The 18696-nt window shown below is 38.5% G+C and overlaps 1 protein-coding gene across 11 annotated transcripts in view; it reads right to left on the reverse strand.

Moving 5' to 3' along the window:
• The window catches only part of LOC116714202 (LIM and calponin homology domains-containing protein 1), a 72241-nt gene that overhangs the window by 2122 nt on the left and 51423 nt on the right, over positions 1–18696 (reverse strand). For 3 of the 11 annotated variants that reach the window (XM_032554590.1, XM_032554601.1, XM_032554599.1), the window contains 17 exons: positions 13024–13150; positions 12740–12897; positions 11465–11939; positions 8607–8873; positions 8061–8166; positions 7847–7944; positions 7679–7784; positions 7091–7165; positions 5983–6011; positions 4929–5042; positions 3484–3576; positions 3157–3321; positions 2571–2665; positions 2012–2167; positions 1495–1587; positions 882–990; positions 194–296 (listed from right to left, as the gene is read on the reverse strand). In XM_032554590.1, the coding sequence (XP_032410481.1) occupies positions 194–296; positions 882–990; positions 1495–1587; positions 2012–2167; positions 2571–2665; positions 3157–3321; positions 3484–3576; positions 4929–5042; positions 5983–6011; positions 7091–7165; positions 7679–7784; positions 7847–7944; positions 8061–8166; positions 8607–8873; positions 11465–11939; positions 12740–12897; positions 13024–13150 (2369 nt within the window). The remainder of the gene's footprint in view (positions 1–193; positions 297–881; positions 991–1494; positions 1588–2011; positions 2168–2570; positions 2666–3156; positions 3322–3483; positions 3577–4928; positions 5043–5982; positions 6012–7090; positions 7166–7678; positions 7785–7846; positions 7945–8060; positions 8167–8606; positions 8874–11464; positions 11940–12739; positions 12898–13023; positions 13151–18696) is intronic. The other 8 variants (XM_032554591.1, XM_032554594.1, XM_032554592.1 and 5 more) reach the window with 8 other exon arrangements.

Below are 18696 nucleotides of genomic sequence, written 5' to 3' on the forward strand. Positions count from 1 at the left end.
TGTGTATCCTTTTGTTAAACTTTAACAGAACTTTTTATTCTGGAACCCATATAAGGGCTATAGGCCATGAAGATGGTTCATTTGAATAATATTTTAGGTGGATAAGTAGAAACTGCAGATTAAAAAAAACAAAAAATAAATTAAAAAAAAAATAAACAAGAGATGGAGATAGAGAGAATGTTTGGAAACTTACAGCGGGAACGAATGTAACATTGGTTGCAATTGAGGAGTCCGTTTCTGATCCGGACGTCTGTCCCCGTGGTTGTGTCACCTAACTGTCCTTTACACACCCCACACTAACAAAGAGACAAGCAAGGAGAAGACAGCAAATATAGTTTATTCATTTATTAATACATTAAGATAAAAAACTCCATCACAGTTCTGGAAAACTTTAATCCATTGTTGCTCTGGCAGCATGTCCAAACACCTTGTCCTGCAGAAGGTGAACCTCCAACCCAGTTTCAAGTCTTTTTCAGCTTCTGACAGGTTTTCCTAAAACAATTCTTTACAGTTCAACCCAGATATTTACATTTCTTCACAAAACGGCTGCGATTCAAATCAAATCAAATCTGTTTACTACTTTAGTGACTCAATTTCATTGACTACAAAAGCTTGCCACACTATTAGGAAGGTATTGGCGTGTCTCGTAAACCCTCACCAAAAATACACTAATGTTTTAAGTAGAAATGTGACAAAATTTGAAAAAGTTCAAAGTATATGAATAATTTTGTAAGGCACTGTGCAGAAACTGTATCTAAATCATCTTCTTTAACTCTACTCATTTGATATTCAAGCTTTTGCTAGTAGAAAACAGAGAGGTCTGAATCTGTTACAGTGAATAAACCTTGTGGAGATAAAGTGCAGCTTGTGAGCCAACCAACCTTAAAGCACTGGATGTGGAAGTAGAGGCTGAGAGTCTCTATGATCATGGCTGCTCCCTTCCCCAGAGGCTGACTACAGCTGGAGCACAGCTTCTTCCCACTGACAGACCTACAAAAGGGAGAAGAGACACGGTTAAGATTTTCTTCAAACCAACATCCAAAAACAGTCTGTTTGTTCTATGTACTGCCCAAATCCTTTACCTGTGATTAAATTACCACCATTGTCCTTCCTTTTCCTAATCTGTGTGTTTTTTTTCATTTGAAACCTCATCAAAGCCTAGAAATTCAAATAGATTTGAAAACTAGAATTTCTCCTGCAATGTTTATGAATCTCCTCAAAATAAACAAAATATAATACAATAATTTTCTTGACATTATTGTTTCAAATGGGAAAAAAAAAAAAAAACAAACGAAAAAGAAATCCTTGGCTTGACTGTTCACTCTGTCTATTTAAAATTTCAGGCAGACTGCAGGGTTGCTGCTGCAGTGCTACATGGCATGAGATGGGTGGAGGAAAATAAAGGTGGGGGTGGGGAGTAAAGCAGAAAATGACAATGCAGAAACAAGCAGTGCCCATCCTCCTGGTCTTGGTGGGCTTTCTGTGCTGCAGTACCTGTTGGGCGGTGGGGGAAATGTGTCTGGTGCTGATGGACATGCTGCGAGGGGCTTTGATGAGCTTCTTACATTATTATCAGTGGGGCCGCACCTGGAAATGGACAGCAACATGCAACATGAAGATGGCTCCCAGAAACAGCAACGTGATTGGACGACACAGACAGACCACGACCAATCCAAACCACAGACACAAGAAACAGTTTTAGAAGATTTGACTGCACATTTTCATTTAGATACAACATTTTTTATGTTTTTATAAAACTTGACTTGTCTAAAAATGTTTTCTAAACACTTTCATGAAATGCAATGGATTATTTATGTGAAGGACATTCATGGAGGGAAATACAGGCAGCAGATGCCACCTGCTGGCCGTTTTTGGTTGCAACAGTGGCTCCTTTAAATTGAAAAGGAGGCAATTTCTTAAAACAGAAACAATGTTTAAGAAACATTAAATGATGGATTAATAAAACTGAATCAAGCTCTTTATTTCTTCTCTCTCTCAAACATTTACACACCTTCGTTCTCCAGCAGGCCGGCTGGTTCTGGTGCCTTCAGGCCCTGATTGCTTCTTGGGTGGAGTTGAACATTTGGGGGACGTAGGAGGAAGCTTTTGGCCGTTGTGAACACTGTGACCAAGTCTCTCTGCCTGACTGCTGTTCTGGCTCACCAAGCTGATAGAGGAAGAAAGAAAAACACAAAAACTTTGATCAAAGAACCTCATCTCTATTTATGTTCAAAGCCTTGCCCAAAATAATGTCAAAATCTGGACTTTATGACACAAATAGAATGAATTGGCTCCTAATATTTAGGAATAAATCTTGAATGTTTTGACTTAAACATGTTTTGAATACAAAGAAAATTCAGATTAAAACACATGAATCTTCTTGCTAATAAAAATGAAAGCATTTCCATATAAATAAATTCATGGAAAATGTTTTAAGACTTAGGAATGCATGAGTGAAGTAAATAAAGACAGATTAACATCAAAGGTCAATTGGAACAACTCGCTGAACAAAATCATCAGTCAGCCACCTGAGCCACACTGTTGGCTACTTTGAGTCTCGGTTCACCAACCTTCTGCCGGTCTTCATGCTGTCGTCAGCAGTGCTGATGTCACTGGTTCTGTCATTTTCTTTCCTTTTCCAGTCTGCACTCTCTGTACTTCCTCTCTGAATCATAAAACAGCAGATATTTGATTAGCTAACATAACTTCTGAGAGTTTATGTCTATACATTTCAATCACTAAACTAGAATAGTTTTAATAGTTTTAGCTCTAGTGCTTAAAGTCTCATATTAACTATCTGCAACATAATCTTGGATTCTTTATCACAAACCAAGACAAAGTAATACATAATTATAAAATAGAAGGAAAATGATACATGGTTCTCAAATCTCAAAAGTGTGTCATGCATTTTTATTCAGAGCCTTTGAGTCAATCTGTTGTAGAACCACTTTGTCCTACAATGACATCTGCAAGTCCATTGAGGTAAATCACCTCTTCCTTTTATTTCATGTGCTACTTTGTGTTAGTCTGTAACAAATTCATAATAAAATACATTAAGGTTTGTAGTTTTAACTGAAAGAAATAAAAAGTATTTGTACAGGGACATGGGACAAACAAAACAGAAAATCCACAAAACATAATGAATAAGTCCCTCACAGACTGTCTCTCCAGTAGCTCCTGTTTTCGTTCCCAATCTGCCAGCGAACGCACAATCGTGTCCTGTGGCTCGGAGGTGGAGGAGAGCCCCCCTCGGCTGGGGGAGGGCAGTGCTGAGGAGCGGGGCGTCAGAGGCATCACAGTCTCCTCCAGTATCCGACACTCCTGTTGGGAAGGAGAAAATCCCAAACCAAACACTGACATAAACACAGTAGGTTGGTTTATAGATCTAAAATGGCCACAGAAATATACAGTTAGTATGCTGTAACAATCCAGCTAATGCATGTGTACACACACAAACACACACCCATGCACACCCCCACACACCTCCTCATGATACTTCCTCTCCTCCTCCGCCACCTCCCTCTGTGCTTTTTCCCACTCCTCCTTCAGTTTCTCCTGCTCACGCTGGTATTTTTCCTGTCACCATGGCAACAGACACATGACATACAGCAGAGAGCCAAGGTATAGTGAAAAACTGAACTTTGTGCAGGTGGATGTTTGGGCCGAAAAACAGAAAAGATGTGCACAGCTAGCTGGCACAGCCTTCACTTTTAAAAACGTTTCATTTTTAGTTTTCTAAAACTACTGATTTTCTAACCATAAAATAAGGAAATTAATACGACAGAAAAAAAAAACTTTAAGCCTGCATTTTTATTTTCTTCACTTAGATATGTGCCTGTTAAGCATCAAATGAAAGATCAGAATGCAGCAAAAGCCCAGCAGAAAACAGACAATACCAAAGCATGCAGAAGCTGATAAGCACAGAGTTCCTTCACAATTATTTTTTGAAAACCTGCTTTATATTTTTCATAATTTTAGGCAAAATTGCCCGAAAAGACAAATCGAATGTGTGAAGGAACCCCAGAGAGTTAGAGGAATTATCAACATTTATAATGGAGTAAGACTGGAGCACAAAGACGAAACACAGTGAGGAGGTGGAGAGCACACTGATGCGTCAGGCATTCGTCCGTTTGAGCAGATATCCTCACAAACAACCAGAAAGGAGTGTAATCTGTTTTCAGGTCTCAGGTGAACGCTGTCAGTAACAGACCTCACTCCTTTAAACGTCTAAACATGTGCAGACTACAGATGCTCATTGGCTGAGGAGGGAGAGAGGGACCGGGGCAGCAACAACAGCAGCCACGTTGGACAAACACCCTGCCTTTGTGTTTGCATGAGATGGAGACGGTGATGGAAGACGACCAGAGCAGGGCTTCTTCCACTGTGCAAGCTCGCCATCTAGTGGTTCAAGTGAGCATAGGGGAGTTGAGATTTGCTTAATATTAACAAAAATATGTCAGGGAGGCAAAAAGCAATGAAGTGCAGTTAGTCCTTCTGTGATTGTGCATTAGATGAGTACCGTGATAAATAAACCATCCCAGACAAAAAGATGCTCTAAACAACTGGCTAAATTGCTTCTGAGTGGATTCTGTGGGTTTGTCCAAACATGATAAAGCAAGTCTGATGAAACTAAACTCACTCTGTTGGTCTGATTCCAGTTATCTAAATTTAATAACTGGGAGAGTTAGATACAACATTCTCTCATTTACTTTGCATTTGCTTATTTTTCTGCTTTTCTTACTCAAACCTGTAAGATACTGAAATCAAACTCTACATATTTCCAGACGGGACAGAAAACCTGAGATAAACACGTCCTACACCTCAGACTCACTGTTGGTGCTGTGCTCTGTCTATCAAGCTCCATGACAAACTAAGTCTGGCCTTGCACACTCATGCGCCATGCTTTTCCCTGCATGGTTGCCATGTACCTGCAGCATGCGCTCCTGCTCTTGCTGCCACCTTTCCTGACGCTTTCGCTCCTCATCCGGGTCCCAAGACCAGCGGTCTTCCCGCCTGGCCTTGGCCAACACCGGGACTGACACCTGATAGGCCCACATACGTATACACACAGGTCAACATGCACAAACACACGACAGATACATGCACACATCGATGTCCACACATAACCCATTCACATAGACCCCGATGTACACACACATCCACCACAGAAAAAAAGAAAGGAGAAGGGAGGAGACAGAAATATTTGGTCTACCACAACAGCACTACTCCATTGCTAGCCAAAGGACGCCTACTAAGGAGAGAGAAGACAGAGAAAGAGAGCTGGAGGTGAATAAAATAGGAAAAAGCAGTCTCAGCCATCAACTGCAGCATCCTCATATGGCATGCTACATCAACAGCTCCGAGTGATCTTCAGTAATTAGCTCAGTACCATTCAGTGCGACAACAACCAACGGCTAAGCTAAAAATGAGCAAAAAACGGGCATGATAAAAAAAGAAAGAAAATGTTGACATTTGCATCATTATATAGTATGATGGGGCTGCTTTGTTTAAGGAAAATTAAGTAACAAAAGTTTTATTTAGGTTTAGATTTTTGGAGAAGGTTTATCATCTGCTTGACTGTTTATAACTGTAGTTTGAATTAAAGGCAGAAATAAAATGTTTGGTGAAACCATACAAGTTCAACACAGAGGCTGCAGAAACGAACGGCGCAAACATGGGAATAAAAATAAACTGATAACATTTATGCATTCACTTCATATTCACATGAAGCGTTTATAAACAACTTTATTACCAAAAAACTATTATCAAAAAATGTGACACAATATTATAAATGGTCTTTTCTCCATAAAGAAGCCTAATCAAAGGACTAATAATCTTCCAAATCTCTGTACTAGAGTAGCAGCATTAGCAAGTCGAGTCAAATCACTGTTTCTACTAAAACTGCAGCATTCAGATCTCTCTAGCACAAAGTATCAGGCCTGAAGAGAAGCAATATGAGAGCTCAGCAAACCAGTTACTCACATTTCCATGTAGATCTTTCTCTGCAGCTTCTGTTAACAAAAGGAACAAATAAAAAAATCAAGTAATATTCTCGATACAAAGTGATGGGACAGAAGTTTACAAAACATCATATTGGGGTGAAAACAAAAAGAAGATATATTATGAAAGCAATACATGATTTTTATAAGACTACAAATTATGTAATATTGCTTATGTTATCCTTGTTGGTAATCCCGAAATATTTGGATCAGAGCCTAAAAATAAATTCATTTTTAAACCAGAGGAATGCACCTACACAAAATATAGTTATTATTATTTACAAAATATTAGATGCCACCCAGGAATTATATGGGACATGGGTATGGAAAACAAGAGGGTCATGGAAGATGGAAGATATTTTTGTCTGGAGGACGTTCTTGCCAGTAATTACAACTTTTTCTCATTATTCTAAGGTTCCAGGTGTCTTTGACAAAGAAACAGACACATATAATCACTGATCCTCCATCGTATTTAATACTGATAACAGAAACGGACAATAGATCACAAAAGCAAAAAAAAAAATAAAAATGTATATATAAGTTATAGAAATGCTTTAGTTACACTTATTTTGTGGAAACCATTTAAGATGCCTAACAATTTAGGCATCCCTAACTTGTGGCTTATGGCACCAAAACAAACAAAACAAATTTTATAAAATATTCCTCACTGGAAAAAAAAAATACTCAAATGAAAGACGTTTCTAAATTTTGCAGTTTGAGAATATTCTTCTGTAATTAAAAATGACATTAATTCAATGTTTTCCTGTCAGGATGAGGTCTGCACGAATTCCGCACTCAGACTTGATCCTCGTACATGGTTCAATGTAGGTGTGATCATACTGTTAGCTTGTTTAATACAAGTCAGATGCTGCTGGTTTTTGTGGAGAAACCAGTAATGAACACCCAACAGAATACTGTCAAAAGCTGGTTATCAGCTGATCTGTCTGATCAACTAGAAGCATATTCAGTAATATGCAAAAGCAGTTCAAACAGAAAGCTTCAAAGATACCTCAGAAGGTAAAAGGATGAGGGAAACGTGTACAGCAGCATGTTAGCGCGGTAAGGAGACCTCCACCAACACAGAGGTTTACCTGGTGGAGCGAAGAACTCCCAGCGTGACTTAGGGTTGCTGGAGGACTGCGGGGACTTGACACTGATTTCAAACTCTACAGCAAAATGGTAAAAATATGTGGATGGAGGAAAAACAGGGAATGTGGGAGAGAAGGAAAACAGGGAAGGAAATAATGAGGGATAGGATAGATGTGAAAATCAGGAGCTGAAGCAGACAACCTGAGACTTTAAGTCAAACCAGGGAAAAGTTCTGTATGTTTACTTATGTGGTGGGTTTAGTAGAATTTTAGTTGGTAATAAGTAGACTCTTGGTATTAGGACGTGTGATTTATTTTTTCAATATATTTCAGTTGGCTCAAAACAGATCTCTGAACGTTTTGTTTTTAAAATGCTTTAAAGTGTCCTATTGATATGGATTAAAATCTGTATACAACTAAGAAGTGACTACAATAGGTTGTGATCAGTCATTTTATCTTATGTAAGCAGAAAGTGCTGAAAAGCTAAAAGAAAAACAGCGAACAAAACTGACATGATAATCAAACTTAGAATATAGGGAGGGATGGAAAAGAAGCTGCTGACTATGTTTGGACTTCAGGACATGAATTCACCTGATGACGTTTCCCTCAGGGGGTTATGTCCGAGCGATACGGGTGCAGCTGGACTCGGTGCCGTCTCCGCTCCCTCAAAAGACTCCTGACAGGAGGAAACTCTTACCTACAAGATGGTTTACAATGACTGGATGACTTCTGGCATAATGGCCACTGAATTTCTCTTACCATTGATGTTACGGCCGAGTCATTTGGTGTGTTTATCTCAGTTGGGAGAATCTGCAGTACGTTCCCTGTGGACTGTTCAGTCTTCTCCGATTTAGATTCTGGAGGACAATACAAACTAAATTCTAGAGATCATAACTTTACACACAAAGAAAAATAGGCTATAAACCAAAAGCATGCTAATTAGGGCATCAGCATTTTAGTGTGTTGCCAAGACCTGCAGGTGGCGCTTTCTGAGCTGCAGTAGTTGATTTTTCTTCCTGTTGAGAAGCATCTTTAGGGCCTTCCGTCTCCACAAAGCTGTCCTCTGGCTGCTTTAGCTCCTGCAATGGTCACAGATGGTTTACTGTCTGGATGAAAGACTGAGTCAGCAGACTGACATTCCTGTAGTGAAGGAGGAAATTGTTGCTTTCTAGAGTTCCAACCAAAACAGTGAGATGCCAAGAATTATTGGGCAAAGTTCCAAAGATGGAACAAGAAAATTAAATAAATGTAATAGCTATAATAATAACCTAAGGTCTCAAATCAAAAGCATGTCTTTGCAGGAATGCTGTGAGATTTAGTGTTTTGTACCAACAGAGCCCGTTTCCATAGAAACTGAACTGATGCAGCACGTTTGAGCTTACAAAGGCTCACTGGATTCAACAAATCATTCTTTCCACCACAGCAAACTGTTTGACATAACTTAGATGTCTGCTAATGCTTCCAAAGTAACTTTATTAGATGGTGTATGAATGTAAATCATAAACATCCTGAATCTGACCTCAGGAAGAGAAGTAGGCCGAGTGGGAGTGGGCGAACCCTCAGTGACTGAGGCTGCCTCCATGTTGCTCTGTCTGCGGCTGGTTTTTGTTAACACTGGACTTCCTCTTTCGGGGGAGGAGGGCGGACTGAGAGCGGGTGAAGCGTCTGATGGGGGGGCATCTGGAGACGCCTGGAACAGGGGAGGGGAGTCCCTTTCTTTGCTCTCCGACTTCATGGAACTGGCATCATTTCTGATGTCGCCGTTTACTCGTAGCAAACCGTCCGCCTGCATAGCAACAGCACAGAGTTAAGGATAATTTCTACTTATTATGACCATAAAACTATATTGGATGTGAGGCATCAGATTTAATTTTACTTACTATGTAGTACTTTGCAAACATTTTCCTACTCCTTGGTCTTTTTGTTAGATTTTGTCACATTACAACCACAAACAACCATGTATTTTATTGGGATTTTATGCACTAGACAAATACAAAGTACAGGAAAATTAAGTGGAAGGAAAAAATCATTCATTGTTTTAGAAACTGTTTACAAATAAAAATCTGAAAAGTGAGATGCGTTTTTATTTTAGTCACCACTTCACACAGTCACCCTTTGCAGCATGAAGACATGAATAAAGTTTGATCTTAACTATTTTTACAGTTTCTAAATGTTTTACTTCCACGACTGGAATTTATTTACCTCCACCAGAGTTACCATGGGGCTCTTGACTGCTTCTCAGGTGGAGAACCATGTCTCTGAGGAATTCCTAGAATTCATCTAAGATTAGATCACACACAGGTGGAATCCATTTACAAATTAGCTGTCTTCTCATCATAGTTGGTCAAACTGGATTTGAATTAGAGTCGACAGAGTAAAGTCGGTTTTACTCACTTTTAAGATTTCTACTTGTAAAAAGTTTTTACAGCTTTTCTTCTATTTCACAATTAACAGTCACAGAATGTTTTTAAGTCACATAAAATCCCAATTAAATAGGTTTAAGTTTGTGATTTAAAAAAAGGCAGAATCTGAAAAAGTTAAAGGAATGATTACTTTTTAGCACAGTGCATTTTTCTGTTGGCTGAATTTTCACAGCTAAAAAAATCATCAATTCATGACAAATAAAAAATGTAAATAATTAAAGTCTAAAATCCCTCATTCCTTCTCATTATGAACCTTGCTTCTGTTAGTTATTGCCTGTTCATCTGCTGAAAACACCCTGCTGGCCTCTGCTACAAAGAAGCACTAATATATGTGTGAGGAGCTCCAGTGAGCGGTAACTTAAGACACGGTGCCGGAGTCGGCTGAATGCAGCCTCTCAGTCGGCCCCCTCTTCCTCCACCTCCTCATCCCTGTCCTTACAGCCAGTGTGGGCACTCATTGTCCACCGGGAGCCCACTTCACATTGAGAGAGGTCCTACTTGTCAACTTCTTAAGTCAATAGCGAACAGAGGGCTCCATTCAAGATGGGACTCCTGACAAGAAATTCCAGAAAAAGTGCTCTGCTGCATTTGGATCTGGTAATACCTTGCATCTCCCTTTACACCACTTCACATTGCAAGAGCTCATTTTAAATATTCCTTTTGCTCATTTTTTGCCAGAAGAAAGGGGAATGGATCCCTTTAGGGGTGAAATTGGAACATTACACACTTCTAAAGTGAGGGGAGGTTTTCGGTTTTCATACACACCAGTCACTCATCACAATGGTGGTTCTGTGACATTGTCATGTAAATGTTAAGAGATCTCCCAAGGGAAGAAGAGCAACAATACTTCCAGAATACAGTGGCTCATCTAAAGTTTACCCACTAATGTGAAAATGCCAGATTTTTTTATGATGCAAAATATTAATAATCATTAACTAATATAGCAGTTGATTAATCGTTAACAAAAAGGCCATTCGCTTAAACAATACACTCAGAGAAGTAATTTAGCCAAGACTTTACAAAAAAATACACATATTTTGCATTCAAAATAAAAACAGAAACACCTTTATCTGTAAATATGTTCTACCCAGAACTCCACAAGTGGTAGTTTGAGCTTCACCGTGTTCAAATTTAGCAAAAAACATCAAATCAACCAAGCACATTATGCTATCCAATTATTAACCAGTTATCCCAAAAAATAATCACCAGATCAGCCTTACTCTGTGTTGATGCTAATTCAAGCAGAAAGAGTTTAGTTTTTCACATGTTGATGCTAGAAGCATTTTTTTTTTTTTGCATCTTCTGCTACAAATAATCAGGTTTTCGTTAAAGGTAGATTGTTATTCCTTTTTTGGCCATACAGTATTTATTTTCTTATTTAAAAACAGGAATGGAAGTATTTGTTTACTTGCATAAAGTAATTGTAATATAGAGAAAAGACTAATCGGATAAAAAAAAAGTTGATACATTCTTCAGACTTTACATTTAACCACTTAATTTTCAGAATAATTGATAGAATAATCAATCATTTGTTGCAGTCTTATTGTGTATTGAAGTTGAATTGTTCTGTACAATTCAACTGGAATACAAACAAATCTGTTACCTTAATACTTTCAGGATTTTCTTTTCATTCCAAAAAATATTTAGTTGAGCTGAACGGGAGTTAACACACATTGGTTGTGTACAAAAATTTAAAATTATAAATCATAGCCTCAGTTTTTAACTCACAAACACCTATTAATATAATGTGTAGACTTTCAAAGGCAACTGCACCCTGATCATAGTTCTCCTAATTGAATATTTACATTTTATCAGAGCTTTATCACCATTTTGAAAATAATTTAAACAGTTTAAGAGAGGTCAATGAATAGTCTGAAAGCAGTAGTTACATTTTTTTAAAGGTTCATTTAAATGTAACCTTAAATATGTAAGTAACTCACACATCCTGTCTCACCTTGCTATTCCATTTTTCATCAGTCGACGGTCGGGGCTGAAAGTAAGGCTTTGGTGTCAGCAAAGGCTTGGGTGACAGGGCCCGGGTGGACGGTGGTTCAGAAGAGCGAGAGCGGATCTGAGGCCGCTGGTGTGAGCTCGAGTCTTTGGGAAACTCTTCAATCTGCGCCTCCAGTGTGGACGTAAACCGTGGCGCCGGCGCAGATTGCTGCCGCAGGTACCTCAGTGGCCCGTCGGGCGCCTCGTCAAAAGGGTCTGGAGTCGTGGGGGAGGAGGAGAGTGAGAGGGAGAAGGGCGAGTTGGGAAAGGAGGGGTCGGCCGACAAGCTGCGGTCCAGAAGCTTGGGCAGCTGCAGGCGCTCCAGGACGGCCTCGCTGATGGAGAAACGCTGGGCGTAGCGCTGGAGGATGGCCGACGCCTCCTCTGGAGTTCTGGCTTTCCGGTACATCTCCCGCAGCTCCTCCTCACGCCGCTCCCTGACAACAGGCAGACATTTTCAGGCTGACTAAAATAAATTCAGTCATTTGGAGTCAAAACAAACATCGTTCATATTATTGTCTTCATTTTCTTTACTTGCTATGGACAGCTTTTTTTTTTTTTTTTACATATTTCTATGTTGTGACAGTTTGGTATGTGACAGATGATCAATGTAAAAAAAAAAAAAAAGTTCATCTGCCTTCTCTCAGTCCCCATTAGAAAAAAACAGGAGTATGGTCTTATTGCTGTCAATCACCCTCCGTGTAGCAGAGGCTGCAGTTTCTTCCTGATAGCAGAACCTGACGGGAATGCTAAGGCAAGTCAGCATGGTCACTGATGACGGTGGTTTTCCTGGAAAGGTAGGCTGTTTCTCAGCCGTTAGCACATTGAGCAGTGAGTACATGAGAATGATTGACAACGCTAAGACCCTCCTCTTGGCTCTGATTGGTTGTTTTGTTGCATTTCTTCAGACAGCAATTCAGGGAGGAGGTGGAGGTGATAGATTTTTTTCACAGATTATCCGTTTCATATTACACCCTCACTACATAGTGACGGTTTTAACAAATATGTGACTGTTTTTAAGAAAAGTCATAAACTGCAGCTTTAAGCCTTTTGACAGTTAATAATAAATATCTTTATTTATGTTGGTTTTTAAGTGATTTTAAGTCAAATTCACCTGGATGTGTGAAGCACATATTACAGTACATGAAAGGTTTTTCACATATGGATGTGTTGATCACTTTGGTAACTGATTTTGTTCGGATACCAAAGTGTTCAATGTGTTGTGGACATCACCTACTTGTCCTCCACAATTTCTCTGTAGGTTTTGATGCTTTTTCTTCTTTGAGAGATGCAGCTGTCTCCTGACATCAGTCGCTCCATCATTTTCCTCTCCTCCTCTTTTTTGATCAGATCCTGAGAGACACTCCTCCTCCTACTTTTCCATCGGGCCAGGTCCTGACAAAAAAAAAAGAAAAAAAAGAAATACAGATCAGATACAACATGCCCCGCAGCTTGAAGGAACAGATATTTCTGCTAACTTGCAGACCAAGTAGTGAAAAGAGAGGAGATTAATGCATTTACGTCCTGCCAGTGATTCTCATCTTCTTTTATTCTGTTGTACTGGTTGTGCATCAGTTCATGACGAATGTGACTGTGCGGCTGCAAGATGCCCTCGTTTTCACCACGCATGTCGATCATACTCAGACTCCTAAAGGAGAAGGTGAAACATGCAAAATGGAGGAACATGGCTTCAGTATTATGTAATGACATTGTTTTATTCAGAAACTAATCAACAGTTGCAGAATTCAGTTGTTTTTTTTAGTTTCATCTGGAAATTTTGAAGGGTTTTTTTCACCTTATTTTCTGTTCAAGTCTACAATGTTAGCATGTATTTGCCTTTGCAACCCTCAAAACAGGAGCAGCCAAAGTAAAGGAAAGCCAGCCTTCTTTTATAGAACCAAACATTTGTGCTGATTCTTTAACTCATAGCAAAAAGTTTTTGTTTTATAAACTTTCATCTTAAAATAACGTTTCTGAATCCAGCAGCAGAAGGCAAGACATGCAACTGGCTGAAGCACAAGGATTGAGCCAAGTCCGTTCCAAAGCAAAACATGGATCACAGGCCACAAGAGAATGCATATGGTCATCATTTTTAATCACAGCAAAACATTTTTACACTCCAGACTGATTTAGTCCAAACAGTAAACTTACAGTTTGAAGTTACAATTTGTGATTGAAGTGAAACAATCTGAAGTAGCCTAAACTTTACTGGCTCTACAAGTTTAGTTCTACCTCATTCAAATAAGCTAAATTATTGTCACCATAATGGTAAATGCTTTTGTCTTATTGTCTCAATTTTCAAGCAGTAAAACTCTGTTTAACAGTAACTCTTTTCTCAGACACAATGAAGCATTTTAACTAGTTTATACAACCTCTTAACCCTCATCCCCAGAAAGTGCAAAGGAAAAACGGCACACGGGAGTTCTGCTGCATGCGAATAGGAAAATAAACATTACGAGCTGTTGATTATAGGAAAACAATTTTTTATATTGCTGCATCCAAATTCTGCTTAATGTATCTCTAAATATCGTGATAATTTTTTTTCAATCCAGGTAAGGGTACAAATGTTTGCACAGTCTAGTAATCTAGACCTTTTTATGATAGGACAGAAGGGAAAAATTGAATTACAATGAATAAATATGTACAAGAATAAGAATCTGTGTCTGATAAGGGATCCAGAGTTACTTTCCCCAATAACATCTGAAAGAATGTGTGGAAAGAGTTAAAGTACAATCAGTAAGACTCAAAATGCATGAAGAAAACGAAGAAAAAAAACCACCTCCTACAAAACAAAAATCCAATTCTGGCAATAAATGAAAAGTGGAATGAGTCGCAAACTGGAAGCATTCGAATGTTGAAAATGCAACTTACTGTGGATCATCTGATAAATTATCAGAGTGGCTGAAAACATAGAGAGCATGAAAAGACAACAATGACCAATGAACACAACACTCAAGAAAGAAATATTTTCTCATGCAAATATACAGAAAATTAAATGTCTGAGTGTTAAATGACAGGTAACAGATGATAATGTTCCAATTTAGAAAAAGGAGGATTATGTAATGGTTTGTTTGGTAAATTATCTTATATTAAAAATATAAACCAAACACAAGAGGGCAGTGTTATCCAACATACAAATAGAATTGCAGCACTGCAAACCAAAACAAAACAAAGAGCAAGAAAAGGTGCATTTCGCAAAGAGAAGCTAACTAAAGAAAACTCATGCATCTTTAATCAGAACGAGCAGCTGATTAAAGTGACTACTTATGAACTCGAGTATAACCATAAAGTTTCTCTCTTCTCTTTTTTAACTGCAGCTGCTGCTGTTATGTTGGAATGGTGTGAAAGAAAGTGTGGCTTGTGGTCAGGGGAAACTAAATTTAGAGAGTAATCTCAAAACCAAACCCAGACTGTTTTCTGCAGCATCTGTTTACCACATGGTATACTCCAGAAAAATATCAATCTACCAAAAGATTTTGGTAGGACATCTACCTGTAACATGTCTCAAAATAGTTCCATGTGTCTCAATGCACAATAAATGAACCAAACAATTAGTTCCCCAATTGGATGACCTCAAAAAAACAAAACAGCAGTATCCTTGTCTGCTTCTTTAAGCAAAAAAAGCAAGGAAATTGGAATTTATTTTCACATTTCCATGCTTTGTGTGAACATTTAATCATTTAGAACAGCATTTTTAATCCTGGTTTATGCAGATAATATCATGCACTATTTAGATCATCATCCAGTCAAAGCAGTGCACACTGAGGTCAACATCATGCTGACAGAGATTGCGCTCCAGGATCATCGAACTGACAGATCCCTCAGGTAAAAGGCAAATCAAGGAGTTGGAGCCCAAAGCATCAGAGTTTGATAAAATGACTCGGCTCACGTTGCTGGAAGGCTACGACCCAAACAAGATTTCTCTTCCTTTGCTTCTTCTCTGTCACTCCTTCCCTTCAATCCGCCTGCATCGGTTGCTCCTGCACCTGCTAAAGTGGTTGCCACGGCAGTGGGCACAGGAAGGAACTCAGAGGAAGTGTATTTGGGTGAGGTCAGCATTCGACAGGCCCGTTTATCATCTTCATCTGCACCTGCACATCCCGCATCCTCCTGGTCTGTCGCGGTCGGACGTTTCCCAACACGGCTGGTAGAGCTGGGTGACAAAGCTGCCAAGTACTGGAAGAGTTCCTCTGAACACGAGCGAGCTGGAATACTGCAGAAAGCAAAGCAAACTGAAGCGCTTCGCTGCCTAGTATCTCCCTATATAATCAGACAACATTCCTCTGGAGCAGCCTGAATGTGGAACGGTTGTGAGGTCATAAATCAGAGGAGACGCGGCATGCTAACAGATCTGTTTAGAGCAACTGGGTGCAAAAACAGCCAAACCCAAAAACGCTTCAAGTCTTTTTATTGTTTTGTCACCACTTTGTGAACAGCTGCTTTGCTGGTAGTTTTTACAGCGTGCAGAGAGAAAATGGCCAGCTGCTGGCAGGGAGAAGAACGGACTTCAGTCCCAATCTGCTCGGGGTCAGGGACGGAAGAAGACCTCATTTCCTCACATCCTGAGGGCGGGTCACATGTGCAGGCTGTTTTTGAGTATGTTTTGATACGTGCACACATGCGGGACAGTTTTGCGTGTATGGCCCGTTGTTTAAACGTGCACACATGTTTCTTTGATGGTTGTTTTAATGAAGAGATTAAAACTAATCTAGTGGAATGTACAGGGGAAATATTTTCTTTTGATTCTTGAAAAATTTATTACCAACACTTGCCCTGAAAACACATTTACATCGACTCCAAACCTTTTCACGCTTTGCAACATTGCAGCCCCTCCTGAGCCAATACAGAAAGAACACCTTTAGCTACTGTTGCATATATTTTGGGATTTGTCTCTACCACCTTAGGATATCTACAACCTGAACTTTCAGCTCAGTCTTCCTCTTAAAATAACTTGAGCACCATACGATTGGATGGGGAACATCCATGAACTTAAATTTTCAAGTCTTGCCACTGATTCTGAACGGGATAAAGGTATGGACTTTGACTAGACCATTCCATTGTAGATCTGGCTATATGTTTTAAGGAAGGAAAACCTGTGCCTTGATTGTCCTGTGTTTAACTCCATTTGTCTTCCCAATGATTGTGAACAGCTGAATTTTTACTAATAAAAATTTCTTACAGGATGATGCTGCCACCACCATGTGTCTGCTGCATTTATACTGAAATTAATTTACAATTCCTAAAGCAAAATTTGTTACTATGGATGATATTTCTGGATGTCAGAGTTCATATGAATAGCTCACTTTTCTGATTTGTACTTTTTAAAAGAAAAAAATTTAAATTATGCAAAATGATCCTTACACTTGACAATTATGCACTATTTTGTGTTGGTCAAATATGTAAAATACCAACAAAATTACATTTAAAATTGTTATTGTAAAAAGGCAAAGTGTGAAAAAGTTTAAGTAATATGAAACCATTTTCAATTCAACTACGTTTGGTAAAACCATGAGTGACAAGAAAAGAAAGCAACAAAAATTAAATGAAGACTTTAAATCTGCTGTGAAACTAAACATGTTCAAATGTTAATATCTATGCCAAGAGCTTCATGTAGGAGCTTTGCATAAAATCCTTGAAACCTGCAGGACCCTTGCAAAATACACATTCTTAAAATGTTGAGAATCAACCAAAGCCATAACAACTGTGCCAAATTGAAGAAAACAAAAGGGAAAATGGGGAATATAACTCACAATAACAAACCGACAGGACTGAATGAAATGTTGAATTTTCTAGGAAAAAACTACAAAAACAGAGGATAAGGCTGGATTATGATATAACCTAAGGCTTAAAATGTAATTTTCAAGAAATAATACTGCCAATTCTAGAACAAGCAAGAAATGATGAGAACTGAAATATAAAAACCAGCATTGAGCCTTGACAATTGATAAGGCTCCCCTTGTTACTTAAAACTTGAAGTATAATTTATGGCCTCTGGGTGCACACTTATTCTGGTTCAATAAAGGAAAGGCAATTCAGGACGGTGTGTCTTAACCAGCTTTGAATGTGCACAGAGCCTTGTTAGCTTACAGTTAAGCTGTTGAAAAGGAGCGATGGTGTAAAATCTCATCTGATAATTACAGTGCCAAAGTGTAAAAGGGTCGGATTAAAGCACCAGCTGTAAAGTTGGAACTGTTTTCTAAGGATGAGAACCATTCATTGTTATGTTTATGAATAACCTTGAACATAATTTCAGAAAATGTGGCATCTGCTGACAATTAAAATGAAGGGAGGAGAGATATTCAGATGGAAAGAAACTGACACTATTAAGATAATACTCAGTTGAAATAAACAGTTGATTGAACCAAAATCTTTCACATGATGGATGAATATCATTTCCATCAGGTTTGCTAATCTTTCCTCTCATAGGAAGTAGTTGGTAGTAAGAAGTTTTCAGAAAATAATATGCAATCAAATGAACTTGCATGCAATTTGAGCACTTATTATTCCTTAATTTACAAACTTACTTACAGTTTTATGCTTTTTTAGTCTGGAACAAACTTCTAGAAAACTGTAGAACTGCTAAAACACTGAGTTCCTTCATATCGAAGCTAAAACTTCATTTGCTTAGAGGTGTCTTTGATCAACAACTGAAACATTGACTAATTCTAGTCTGGATTAAACATTTTATAACTTCTGTTTATTATGTCACTGTAATGTAATGTTTCTTTTTTTGTTTGTTTGTTGTGTTTTATTATGTAAAGCACTCTAAGTGTATTGTTGCAGAAATGTACAATAAAATAAACTTGACTTGTTAGGAAAGTAAGTCATATTGGAAAGAGTTGTGACCCAGACTGCCTCCATAAATATGTGATTCCAATGAAGACACCTTTAAGTTAATTCTGCTGAAGGTGGTTCTGAAAACTACTGAATGAATAAATGCAAATTCAAACAGAAGGAAAATTCTTGTGATTACTTTTAAATAATTGTAGAACTGTTGAGAATAAATAATAATTCTGTGTTTTCCTCTATCTCTTTTAGCTATTTGCATGCTCATATACACATCCATGTATTCACTTAGGTCACGTGTGCAAAGCTAAAGCTAAAAAAATGACACACTAGAGAACACTCTCTTTAGGGTGTATCTTAGATAGAGGCTAACAAAGGGAATTACAAACTGTTGTTTGGTGCCATTTT

Source organism: Xiphophorus hellerii, chromosome 23 (genome assembly GCF_003331165.1).
Source record: "Xiphophorus hellerii strain 12219 chromosome 23, Xiphophorus_hellerii-4.1, whole genome shotgun sequence".
In the NCBI taxonomy this organism is placed as follows: Eukaryota; Metazoa; Chordata; class Actinopteri; order Cyprinodontiformes; family Poeciliidae; genus Xiphophorus; species Xiphophorus hellerii.